Source organism: Alternaria viburni (assembly GCF_023758015.1).
Source record: "Alternaria viburni strain BMP 2772 chromosome Unknown scaffold_37, whole genome shotgun sequence".
Taxonomy (NCBI): Eukaryota; Fungi; Ascomycota; class Dothideomycetes; order Pleosporales; family Pleosporaceae; genus Alternaria; species Alternaria viburni.
The window spans coordinates 239,853-253,100 of NW_026055806.1; the positions used below are offsets into that span (position 1 = coordinate 239,853).

Consider the following 13,248-nt stretch of genomic DNA (forward strand, 5'->3'; position numbering starts at 1 on the left):
CGTTACTGGCCAGAAGTAGGTACCGAGCGCGAGATACATGAGCGATTCGACAGACCAAAATTTGGCGGAGTGATATTGCGTGCGGAATAACGCTCGTTCAAAGTAAGCCAATAAGTCCGCGCCTGCTACTAGCACCCACCAAATACTGAAGATGATAAAAAGTCCTTGACCGACGCTTGAACGACAGTAGCATCCCTGATGTACTGTCTCCCAATCAGAGGCTCTGGGCGTTCTTACAGAATCTCTGGTAACCAGCATGCCTATGTATACGGCATCAGTAAGGGATTTTCGTAGGGCAGGACCGATGAACGCAACCGCCCCAGAGTGGTCAAGATAGTATCGTTGGCACTTCCAAACCCCTTCCGCAACCATGCGCCTTGATTCATGCATGATTGATACGATCAGACGCCAGCCCTCGGATAGAATTCCAACAAGAAGACACACTCCTACCATGATGAGGTAGATAGTGAGGCAGGTAGCGATCATAATTCCGCACACAGGCAGGAACATGAACAGGATACTGAAGTTCTTTATAACGGGACCATCGTATAGTAGCATCAGGAACCCCGTGATCGTGAACAGCAAAAGTCCATAGAGGCCATTAAGGAATTTTCCGTCAATCTCTTCATAGTCCCGAGATCTATCGTAGTCCTCAGAGCTAGACATGGTGTCGATGTAGCTTTTAATTAAGCTTACAGTGGCGAATGCGATATCGAAAGGTACCCAGGAGGTGATGTAATGTGACAAGAACTTTGTGTGTATACAGAGTGACGGATCGTTTGTGTAGATATTTGTAGGTGTGCTGAGTACGCGTAGATAGTTGTAATGTGTTGTAAGTCTTTGTATTAAGTCGATAGCTGTACTAGAAGGTTTACAGACTATATACAGATAAGCGAGCATAACTTCAAGAGAACGGCATACGGTGTTCTCCGACAGAGATTTCTCCTCAGGAGTAATGACAATGCATTGTGTAAAAATAGAGACCAAGCGATGTCTCGAAAGAAGTCGACGACTTTCACTGGAAAGAGTCACCTTAATTGCGCTCTCAACTCGCTTCCAGCGCGAGCAGGCGCTGTGAAATGTATCGCGATGTACACAGATAACCTTGGAACTGAATTAGGTCGGAATGTGGCGAAGACCGTGAGCATGCGCTAACTTTGGTAAGGACGAAGTGTAGTCTTAGTCAAGTTGGACATGTCGAGCATTAGCGTGACTGACATCTTAGAAGAAGATGTCGACGTAGACCTATCGAGGAGGTGATGCTGTTGCTCGATAACCATGTAGCAGTCAACTTCGCTCGTGCTTCGTCGATAGATAGTAAAACAAGCGTCGACGCTGGTCGCGCGCGAACTACCCACTGCGTCTGTCTTTTCTTTTCGCCCATAACCACCTCAAAGGTATGCTTGCACATAAGAAGCTATGCCGGTCTCGAGCAAAGAGAAACTCGAACGGCGGCATTGCAGCAATATTGATAAGCAGCACGGCAAAGAAACTCACTATAACCTTACGAACAGTCGACGTGCAATTGAGGCTTGGCTGCATGAATAAATTTGTTCTTGCTTCGCGTCTCAAAAACCCCTTGCAAGATTAAGCCGGACTATCTAGGTAGGATCACGGACAATGGGACGAGTGGTGTAAGGTCGAATGCGCAGTTCGAGATACGTCCGTAGATCTCTTTGACAAACTCGTAGATACATCGACGAGAGAGCCACACCCAATACTTATTGAGTTCCTGGGAAACGTTCAGGCTTGGTAGAAGAGTGACGAACCGGTCCCATCCAACATCACGCTTTGAGATAGCCCCGTGCGCACGTTTGCATCTGGTCCCAAAGATAGGGCAGATGCGCCGGTGCACGCGACATGGCCATGGGCATCTTGTAGCGTGAGCTTATACATCAACCGCTCATCTTTCCCCGTCCTCGCAATGTAGGCGGACCCAGAATTACGTTCGATTACGATAGCCTTTCGATAGAAGTACGATGCAACAACCATGGGCAAGGGGACGGCGAGGGCAATATGCAGTGCTTGACGTACTGCTTAGAAACCATGTGCGAGTAGCAGACGTTGCAACAGTTCCTGGAGATAGCATGGAAAGAGGCGCGAGCATGGTTACTTCAGGATATGTCCTCACTGTTTCGTCCCAGCCTCATAATGCACAGTTAGCAGTTTGTGGGCGAGAGGCATGTAACAAAAGAACAGATACTATTAGCGTTGGACATCGTTCGGTCTAAAAGGGTGGAGGGTAAGGTCCCCAGCTTCCTCCAATCTTCATGGGTGGACATACTCACCCATGGCGACATTAAGAGGCAGTAGACTCTGGAATTACGAACCTTGTGGCAAGATATATCAGGCTTCTACCGCCACCAGCGAACGCGCCAGCGTGCGCATGGGACTGGACTCGCTATCTTGGAGGTTGCGCTGGGCGAGATTGGAAGTCGCACACCATCCAAGTCCTTGAAGGTCACCAGGAACCCAGTGCCCTTCCTACAGGCCAGAGGGATTGTCGGGTGTAGCGATGACTCCGAGAGCAAATCGTCTGAGGCGTTTCACCTGGAATGAGCGACCTACCTCCAGTCCAGACTGGGAAGCAAAGGTACTCCGCGCCATGTTCACACGAGTTTGAGATGGTCTATGCACAGCCACGCTTTCTATCTGTCCTATCTGCGCATGGCTCAGTTGGGGGCTGACAGATGGGTAGCACAGCAAAGTTGGAGAGGCGGCGGCAGCAGCAGGATCCAGGACCGTGTCTGGTAGCGCCGGACTAGACCGAGATGGTTCTAGGCGCAGATAAGCGAGGGCGGGCCCCGGAAAGCTGGGAAGTCCCTGGGCTGAGTGCCAAATTCTTCGCCTCCGCGTGAGGGCGACAAACACAGCGTTGCACCGCGCGCTTGGATTCCTATTACCTAGTCGTCGGAATGGCTAGTGAGCGTCACACTCTACGCCGACCGCACCGAAGCTCGAGCATGACGTGCCTGGCTATTGCGCCCTATCTGCAACGGGACGTACGCGGTGGGAAAGAGCGGGAGGCCTTAGTCCGACGCTAGAAAATCGCAGTGAATGAGGTTGTCGTGTAATCATCTTCGCAATGACAGGGAGTGCTGAGCGCGCTATCTTTAGGTAGAGAGTTGCATCTGCACGCGCAGCGCGGAAACGGACCCCTAGACGCCTGCACTCCACGAAGCGGTGAAGGCATTCTCGCAGCAAAGTGGACGAACACGGAATTGATGCGCTATTGAGGGTCAAAGTCTTCCCCGAAGCCGGTCTTTGGTACCGGTGCCGAAAGGTGCGATGATAGACGTGTTCAAGTTGAACTTTTTCAGCTATTTGGTCATGTTTTATGCTAAGAGAGAAACTCTTTTTGGCTGCTCTGAACTTGCTCGCATGCTCTGTGACCATTGTCGCTGGGTATTCCCCTGAACTGTACCCAATGCGATCGCGATGCGAAACCCCGATGCATGTCCTGCCACTTCCTTTCCTGCCTTCTTTCTAGTCTTTGCTCAGCTTATTGCAGAGGGCATCACTTGCTAGCGGAAGATGCAGGCCAGGCCGCCTACGTACGATGTAGGCCATGGGCTGCATGTGCAACGCTTCCATTCATCCAGACATGGTGCTTTATAGTATTGCGCACGTCAGATCTGTGAAGAATCGATATCGTTCTTACCGCATGTTGACCCCCTTCATACTAAACGGCATATCACCCAAATTTCTTTCTGAAGCATGCTGAGATAGCAATCGGTGCAGTCTTGTCCTCACAGCGAAGCATCGGACCTACGTCAGCTCTTCAGTGCTCCACAATCAAGACTGTATCTCAGAAAAACAACATTCAACGTCGTGTCCCCCGCGCTTCACCCTACCGCCTGGATTGTCAGCGATGCGGTCGCGTTGCTAGCGCGGTAGAAATACTTACGGGAAGAGCTCAAGTGCCGTTGTATCGAGCTTGACATCTCCTCATGCTTAGACCCTGGTCACAAGTTTGGCGAAGCAGAGCGCTGTACCACGTGGTTCATCCATACCTAGGTAGTCCCGATCGCATAACATCCTCCGAGATCCTCCCCAGCGCCGCTACCCAACCAACCATCCATCTCTCCATCTACGAGGAAAGCCAAACGTCTCAACAAGAGGAAGATGTTCTCGAAGTCACTACGACATTACCAGACGACGTGAGCTGAGTGCCTCTGCCGCCGTCACCAGCCCACCCCTCGCACACTTTCTACTACCACAGAGGCTAGTCGCCTCGCTCTAGCGTGGGACATCAGTCGTCACTCTAAAACCCTTGTGTCTCTCGTACGGACTTTCAATGTACCCATGAACCCACGTATAGCAGATTCGGCACGGTCATCGCGCACATGATCTACGCGGAGACGGCTTCTATCCAGACAAGCCAAGCCCAGAACGCCACTACTAGAACATCTAGTTCAGCACGTGTTAACCTCAGTTAGGGTAAAAAGAGATGGTGACGGTTATGGAGTGGTTCCAAACTCAAAGGACTCGCTAGATGCGAGTAGTTCGACCTTCTTGTCTTGTATCTCGTCTTTCCCATGTCACTTCAAGATCGGTAGCCATGTCACGTAAGAACGAACTCACTGCTAGCAATGGTTTCAAAAACAAAAATCCTCGTTCACACCTACCGCATTACTACGGCATAAGTAGAGTGAAGACCAGTGACTGCAGACTGCATATGCAGCTGGGGCTCAAAGCTTGGGCAGAAAGTGCCGCGACATCCCTCGGGTCCTGGCCCTGTGACCGAGGTATGCATGTTTGGAGCATCTAAATCGTATACAGATCTCATATATAAACCTCGGGAGGTCGCCTAGGAGGGATATAAACAGGCCTGCTACTTTGCTGTTGCGCCTCCTTCGCCGTGACTACATCACACACTCCAACGCGTACCACGTTCTTGGCCTCTAAGACAACCATATGAGAGGCTACACTCTGATGCGAAGCTTTTCACCAAGAACGAAAGAATCCCAGCTCCATATTGCCCTTTCACGAAAGCTACCCAATCAAAGACGAAAAGCCAAGTTCAAACATGCTCAGTACTCCGCACACTGCGTTCATCTTGCCTACTGAAGCCATTAATGGAAGAGGTACTCCTCTTGTCGCGTCGAAGTTCACTTTTTCAGGCTGCGCATGGGAGGCGTAGGTATCGTCGCGCGAACTTCTCCATGCTGCCCCGATCGAAGGTATGATACACAGGCGCCGAAGACAAAGAGGGCTGTACCGATAAGGAGTGCATACATTGCGAGACACGGCAGCAAGAGCACACGTCCTTCGCGAAGCTCTGGCGGCTCTTCGGCCGTGGGTTGTCCGGGTGGAGATGCCTTACGCGTTTATTGTTGAATTAGCGCACGTGTCTAGGAAGGGACAGAAGAAGCTCTACATTTTCGGCGAGCTCCTTGATAAGTGGCAGGAGACTGAGCGTCTTGTTCACAATGGTGGCTAATGATTAGCGTCGACCCCATGAGAATCTATGAACTCTTCTTCAGCATCTACTTCGCACCGTCTTCCACATCATCATTAGGGGGAGCGTCTTGCTGTTGGCCGTCTCTTGCTCGCCATGGGTCAGCCCACAAAGTTGATCTGGGCAGAAAAAGTACATCGACGCCCCCACGCATACCGATATATCAATGACAATGTGAACCAAGAGCCACCAGTTCAGTGCAGAATAGTACGTTACCACCATCATGCAAGCCCATGTAAGTTGAACGTTGCTCCCGATAGCGCTGTAGCGTATTGCCAGGGGTCTTGAAAGTAGTCTGGCCGACGAGATAATCGCTCCGCCAGCCACTTGGAAGGAGCTAAGCATAGGAACAGACGATGCGTTGCGATGAATCTTGCGAGGAGTAGCGCGATGAATGCGATAATGATCGTAATGATGATACTAAGCACCTTGGAGAATCGGAGAGACATGAAGATACCTTTTGTCGAGGTTCAGGCCGGAGTCTGCGTTTAGCGCGGTGGGTTGTGTAGGTGAGGACAATGCAAGCACGATCAAGATGAGAGTTGATTTCGGGGTTGTGGATTGCAAGCGCGGAGCGCGATGGAAGCGCGCAATGAACTGGAATGGGTTGGCGTGATGGAGTAGTTGAAAGACGACCCCAGACTCGATCGATATCGTGAAGATGGTCGGACGGCAGAGCTAGAGATGATGGACTGATGCTACAAGTGCAGTGTTGGCTGCGAAGAGGCCAGCAAGGGTTACGATAAGAGTGTATGTACTGACCTAGCGAGCGAATGGTACGAAGATGTGTGAAGAGATCAACAGAAGCTGCTCATGTTCGCGGCGACGGAGGAAAAGACTAGTGTGCAGGCAACCAGCTGCGTACGCATCTTACAACGGAGAGAGCGCGACAAAGAGCGGGAGTCATTAGATCGACGCAAAGACAAACGTGGGAAACGGGTGTGAGCAAGCATAGCGGCATTGTATTAGTATTGCCGCCAAGTCCCGCGTTGATGTCGGCTGTTTCGACTTCACCTGTTTCATCACCGGCAAGATCGCTAAATACGATGGTATCACAAGGATCATCAATATCGTCTAGAAGTAGCTCCCTATTCTCGCCCATGGCAACAAGGTCGAAGTAGATAAACCTATGCGAACGTGACGAGCTGGGAAGGTTGCGTGGGGTCGTTCTGCATCGGCGGGCTTTAACGCATCGATGTACGAAGTTCATCGCAGCCTCGTGAGTCACGAGCTCAGTGTCTGATAATACCTGGCGAGATCTACTTCCCTTCCACTTGTCACGACGCTTTGATATGTTGCTCGACCTCACTCGAGAGAATATACTTCAATCTGCTTATTTTCGCTTGGACGTATCTCTATCAATCGTCTGACAACACGAACCTCTGGTGGCTTGTGCTCGAAGAGAAGTTGGGATGTGCAGCCGATCACAGACGTGTTCAAGGTGAATGGGCCACCTGCAGCGTCGCCCGTCATTACCCGCGTCTTGCCCAGACAAGAGAATCCAAAGGCAAGAAGAACAAGGCAGTGGTATTTGCCCTCTGCCAGCTTCGAAGAGAGATGGAGAACCCATGGCTCAAGCTCAGCGAAGATGTCGCCCGGTGTGGCGTCGTGGGAGAATAAGCGGTCGAGTTGGAAGGACTTGTCATCTAGCGTGACCTTGTGGGTACGGAGATTAGGGACAAAGCGCTTATGCGGCGTAGGGTTCGTCTGGCGCCAGATGCCCCAATGCGCGACAGAACATCGGGATTTCTTCAGCCCATCGTAGCGCGCTTGTATCGTTTTGGCTGTCTCTTTCGGGAGATCGGGTTCCTCGCATCTGTCCTCTGCGCCGAGGTTGTGGTCCAGCGTCGGGGCGTTTGATGCAGGGGCTTGCTGGCCCTCGCCCGGAGACTGTTGTTTGTGGCCCTGTTGGGTTTTGAACCTATCCCTGAGGCTGTAATTCACGATGTTGGGGGATCGTTGGAGACCTCGTTGCGATCGGCTGGGTCGGGAGAGCGAAGGTTCCTGGACCTCTTCCGAAGGCTGCTGTGCGCGGTCATGTTGGGTCGTCGGGAAACTCGGTACAGGCGGCTGCGGATGTTGTTCGAAGGCTCGATGCGCGGTCAAGCGCTCTTGGGTTCGGAGGTCATCTATACGCGCAATCTCCTCTGCAATCTGGTTTGGTCAACGGTCGGTGATGGCGGTAGTGGCAAGGCGGACCAGGGTGATAGCAGCCAGCCCCTCGACAGAAGGTAGGCCCTGGGGCGCGTTGCTGTCTTGGTCGGTCATCGCTGCGCAGGCTGAGACATGCAGCAGCACGTATGTTGCCTGCGCCGTTGTCGCGGCGGCCTGGGCTGCTGCATCTGGCCTTGGAGGTGACGAGAAGGCATGTCGAGCATGGCATGTGTGGGTTGATGCGCGCTGATGGGTATGAAGCAATGCGAGGAAGAGCAGCTAGGGCCAGAGAGCTCCATGGTCTCGTGCTGCGCCTGGCCTTCACGCGCGTGTCGCGACCCGTCGACGTCGGGCGATGACGCACCAGTGGAGGCGAGACTGCGCCACGCGAATTTGGTACTAGCGTCAAACCTTCATGCATGCTCGATATAGCACCACTACACTCACTTGTGACGAACCAGTCCATGGGCTACGTATAATCAGCCTATGTCGTCGCTTCCACGCTCTTTAATATTTCACGCATCTTAAGCTCAGCCAAACGTAGTCGTAGATGTCCCGTCCTGTCCACGTACTCGTCCCCCATGTCTCTCCTGGCCGCCCGTTTGGTCCCGATCGCGTCTTTAAAGTACGTGAAGAGGTCATCTCTCCACTAAAGTTCCCTTCTGGTGCGTTGCCCCTCTCCACTCAGAAGTCTTTCAGTAATTCCTAGAGGCGGCATAACGAACCACAGCGCATCCCTAGTCGTGCTGTTGCCCTGCAAGTCAAGCCACAGAGCTTATAATCTGTAACACGTCTCGACAACATCGCATGCTGCCATCGCCATCCTTTCTTTCTACTCTTCCCAATCTTCCGCCGACTTCAGTAATCTAAGTGTTAGGCTCAGCAACGGCTCCGTAGGTCTACCGAGTGCGTCCACAAGATCGGGCAGTTCTTCTGTAAAACATTATATATCCTCAACATCTTCTTTCATTAGTGCAAGGTCACGATAGTCGCTGATCATAGCTCTCAACTCCTTCCTCGTCGTCGGCGTCAATATTTTACGTGCGTATCTATGTGCGACTCTGCGGTTGCGGAGCAATTAGGCCCTCCTTTCCCCCCCTTTCCCTATGCTTTCTACCATCCTCCAATGCTGGACTTGCGTGATGCATCCTTCGATATCGTCAAGATAGTTTTTCATGTCGCGCAGAATTTCAAGCAAAGATTCGTTCGGCTTGCGGGCTTGTCGTAGACTCACTGCAGTGCTGTCTTCTTCCCCTGGCTTGTGGGAATCGCACATGCGTGGTGTAATGCTGCTCGATGGACACGGTTGGAAGAATGCTGTGATTCAGATGGAACGGGTTGAAGTTTACGACCAGAAGTGAGAGAGCCTTGGAAACATGTCGTTTGCCCGCTGGGGCCATTGTCATGCGGGTACGGACGTGATTGCTGTCGTGCCTCCCAGTAACACCGCAATCATGTCACACGGCTATGGATCGCTCACCGTCGATCTCTTCACCTGCCCTGCGCCCAGTTTTACTTCAGGTTACTTCTCCCCACCTTCCACAACACGCACTTGGACATCAGTCTTGCGGTCGCGGTAGCTTTTGACGGTTACAGTTGTATTCATCAAGCTCAGATCATCCAAGTCATAATTGCCGCCTGCTACTCATCACACTCTGGCAGGATAACTGTTGGTCACTGCTTCTGCTCGACTTGCTTCCAATAGTGGTGTGGCAGTTCGTGACTAACGCGCTCACCTTCAACGTGCCTGTCCAGGCCGACAGCGACAGTGTCAGAGGTCTCCTGGGCTTCACATCGGCGGCATACGTCGAGGAATAACCTGACCAGCGCCAACCATGAGCATTATCCCTATCCTGCCTCGAGCTGGGAGAGACAACATACTAGCAATGTACTGGCTTGACGGTCGAGTGGACTACTGCGACAAGCACAATTGCCGACATCGACAATCCGATCTGCCAGGTTGTTACAGCCCTGGTATTGAGTGTAGATCTGCACTTGAGTGGAAGGGCATCTTAGATCACCATGATTTCACACGTAAGGCAATAAGGATTCACCCAACACTTTTCTCAGTCACGTTCAGCGCAGTTGAGCTCAAGTAGTCTGCGTCTTTTGTCACAGATCTCTCGTACAGCATACTACTTTGACTCTCTCGAGATAAATACATTGTTACTACGTAGATTATAACAAGATCTAGAACGGTGCTGTGCTCTATCAATTCACTGAAAGTGCTTCCGTGGAATCGCTTGATTGACCTTGAAAACTGTTATAACTGTGAAATCGTTGACTTAAATAAGGGGGAGCTCGTCCACTGGAAAGAGCCAGTCTGCTGCGACAACGACGACAACGGGTACAACGATGATGTAAACCAAATACATGATGCCAAGTAGGCATAATCGTACAGGGTCGAACTCGGGCTCGAGATTGTCAGGAGGATAATCTAGAGGCCTATAGGACTCGCTCCGCATGGACTGAGCTCGAGCATCTTGTCTATCGTGCCCAAGCGGCCTGTCCATCCTGCTCTCCATGTATGGATCTGGGTCTCTTTGCGCATCGGGTTGAAGTGGCCCGTCTGCGCCGGTCATCGTGTACGGATCTGGTTCTCTTTGCGCATCAGGTTGAAGCGGCCCCTCTGCGCCGGTCATTTCGTACGTATCTTCTCTTTCCGCATCAGGTTGAAGTGGCCCGTCTGCGCCGGTCATCGTGTACGGATCTGGGTCTTCTTGCGCATCGGGTTGAAGCGGCCGGTCTATGCCGCTCTTTATGGACTGCGCTAGGAACTGTCCTGGATTTTGTTCCGGGTATTGCTCTGGCGGCTCGTGGAACTCGTTGTCGTTAAGGGCAAGAGGACGAGTTACGTTATGGTGAAAGTCGTTATCGTGGATGTCAACAATATTTGGACCCCGATCGAGACGATCCTGGCGTTGTTGATGCAGTGTCTCTTGACTAAACGGAACAGGCGCACTTGCGAGAGAACGAGAAGACAACAGACCCTGTGCTGGGCGTCTAGTTCTCGATCGTTCTGTCGACTCGATCAGTAGTTCTAGGCGATCAAGTCTAGTCATTAACAGGTCTGCGGACTCTTGAAAGGGGCAGTCGGATACGGGTGGAGTCATTCCAGTCGTCGACGGAAGAGGTTGTTGAGTAGCAAGATTAGACTCTTGCCTTCCCAAGTTGCTTTGTGTGCCCGTGTAACGATCGGTGGTAGTTTGGGTGCCGTCTTCAGATCTGGCTCCTCCAGGTAATCCGGGTCCACCAGTAGTACCCACATGACCGGCACTGAAGTTACCCGATTCGTGATGCGATGTCGCATGTGCGGAGGTGCAAGTTGGGCCTTCTATGTAGACGCCGCCGTTGTCGTCGAGCTCGCTGATGTTGATTGTAATGCGAACCATTGTGTGGAAAATTCTTCAAGTGCGGTCGGCGATTCAATGTCAACAACTTTGCGGGGTTGTAATTGAGATGAGTTGTAAGTTTCTGGCTACTGCTAAGCGGGCAGTTCTTTATACAGTCTGCTCCCGCCGCCGCTAAATAAACTTTGCTGGTACCTGATTGCCTTCGACGCTGTTCGGAAATTCAAGGTGAATGTCTCCAGTAGTTTCATCATTGTTATCGACATTGTTTGTACTCTCGGCGTGCGCGTTTCCAGCGATGTATTCACTATTCCCGGCGTGATTGGTGTGGTCAACATGAGCCTTTCTAACGACACTGCTGCACTGCACAGCATGGGTGTTATCTGTATATTCGAACACGGGGTCTCTACGGCGGGGCTGATTGAGATTCGCTCGATCAATGGGCCACGTCCAGAGCTGTCTTACATTCTCTCGACGGTTGAGTTCAGGCAACTTATTGGCGTCAGCTTCTTCCCTGCAAAGATCATGAATCAGGAATCACTGCTCGTCAATTGCTGCGCCATGTGAGACGGCGTATCCCACACCTGAATGCTGCAACCATGTAGAATCGTGTCATAGTCCGACGTGTGCTTGTCTTGCCACTCCGTCTGGATAGTGAGAAGCTTGGACTATAGGTTTTTTGCCCTTCCATCATACTTTTGCACACCTGAAGCAGGCTGGCCTTTCGTATCTGAGCGAAGTTAGCAATCAGATTGGTCAGGAATAGGTCGTCTACCATGGTGTCTAGGCTTCGGCGGTCCCGCTGAGCGGAGGAAGCTATTTCTACATGCAAGAGACACTTAGCTCCTCTGCGCCCTTGCATCACCGCGTTCAGACTTGTTTTCTCTCTTGACGATTTCTGAGGAATCTATACCCTCGCGCAATAAAGGTGCACATAGACAACCACTTCTGATACCACCATCTCTTGATCACTGGGCAGAGGGCAGTTTCTTCCCAGCAATGTCATCTCTCGAGGAAGCAGCACGCTGTCTAGCACAATCTCGCAAAGAATACGAAATTCAAATGTTAGTACGTGAGCGAAAGAAACGCTTTATACTCACATCCGGGCTTTGTTGAAGAACACAGAATAGGCGCGATGCATACGCTGCTCGTCCTCGTGAAGGCTTGTTGGGAACGCCAACGTAAAGGAAGGGTAGTCTGGTGAATACAGATATTACATGATAATGTGAAAAAATTGAGAGACTAAAGGAGGGATCAGGCAGCAGTATCGTGAATGCAGCTAAAAGCGTGTGTGCTGATGCTCAAGCTGGCGAAACATGGTAAGAAGGTAAGGTGCACAGCGACCTCACATGCATCTGAATGCGGTCCAAGGTACTTTACCAGCGTTGTCGTCCCACGAATCTTGTAATAATGAAGGGTTCCCGTCCATAGGCTTTCCTCCCTTGGGTTTGTTCTTTCCCCACGATACAGCGATGCAAGAGCGACTGTCTAGCGGGATGAGACTGTACGAGTATAGGCACCCATAGACTTGCCGGCGATGGGTGGGAATGACCAAGAGACATCTGCATGTGATGGTGAATATCATATAAGCATCACACCGCTATGTAAGCATCACACCGCTACCTAGGTTGTGATGATGGCGCATGTGAGCAACGCTGGACCTGAACCACCCGGGCTGCTGCTCTTACACGAGACGGTGCATGAGAAATCGTAGCGGTCTTCCTGAGTGGCTTTCCTGCTTTCTGTTGCCTCGAGCTAATGGATAGACTGTGTTGGCCAGAGGGTGTGTTATGACAGGGGCGCGCAGCTATGGTGTGTGTGGCCGTGCACGCGTAGAGGCCCTGAGACTGCGCAGCGCTGGAGGTGGCCGCAGGCGCATCAAAAGACGTGCCACCTCCAGCGTGCAGGTCCCGACCCTCCGCTTGTTTCGGCTAGTGCGGGATTATTGCAGGTGCGAACGTAGCACAATCTGTGCACTACTAGAACGCGTACGTCGTTATAGCATCTAGGCTGCTACAGTACAGCGCCTGCACACGGGACCTGCACTACACACGGCACAGCTCTGCATCGCCCTCGCCACAGAACTATCGACTACATCGCCCGGTTGAAGGAGCTAACGCGTGCCAACATGACCGCATAGCAATATCTAGTGTCTTAGCCACTAGCAAAATGCGCCTAATTAACCTTGTAGAAGATGCGACAATAGTACGCGATACGCAGGCTAGAGCTTTACACAGGCTTAACATGTTAGATAGATATTAACATAAGTTTCTTACTATTACT

At 51.6% G+C, this 13,248-nt stretch overlaps 2 protein-coding genes across 2 annotated transcripts; both read right to left on the minus strand.

Annotated features, from left to right (window-relative positions):
• Positions 1-6,766: 6,766 nt before the first annotated feature.
• On the minus strand, positions 6,767-7,729 carry J4E79_011144 (uncharacterized protein; the record flags this gene model as incomplete). The annotated part of the gene is made up of 2 exons (XM_049359975.1): positions 6,767-7,615; positions 7,661-7,729. The coding sequence occupies 2 exons, from the start codon at positions 7,727-7,729 to the stop codon at positions 6,767-6,769; spliced, it is 918 nt and encodes a 305-aa protein (XP_049205616.1).
• Positions 7,730-9,878: 2,149 nt separating this feature from the next.
• On the minus strand, positions 9,879-11,007 carry J4E79_011145 (uncharacterized protein; the record flags this gene model as incomplete). The annotated part of the gene is made up of 2 exons (XM_049359976.1): positions 9,879-9,884; positions 10,015-11,007. 2 exons carry the CDS (start codon positions 11,005-11,007, stop codon positions 9,879-9,881), a joined length of 999 nt encoding a protein of 332 aa, XP_049205617.1.
• Positions 11,008-13,248: the final 2,241 nt, after the last annotated feature.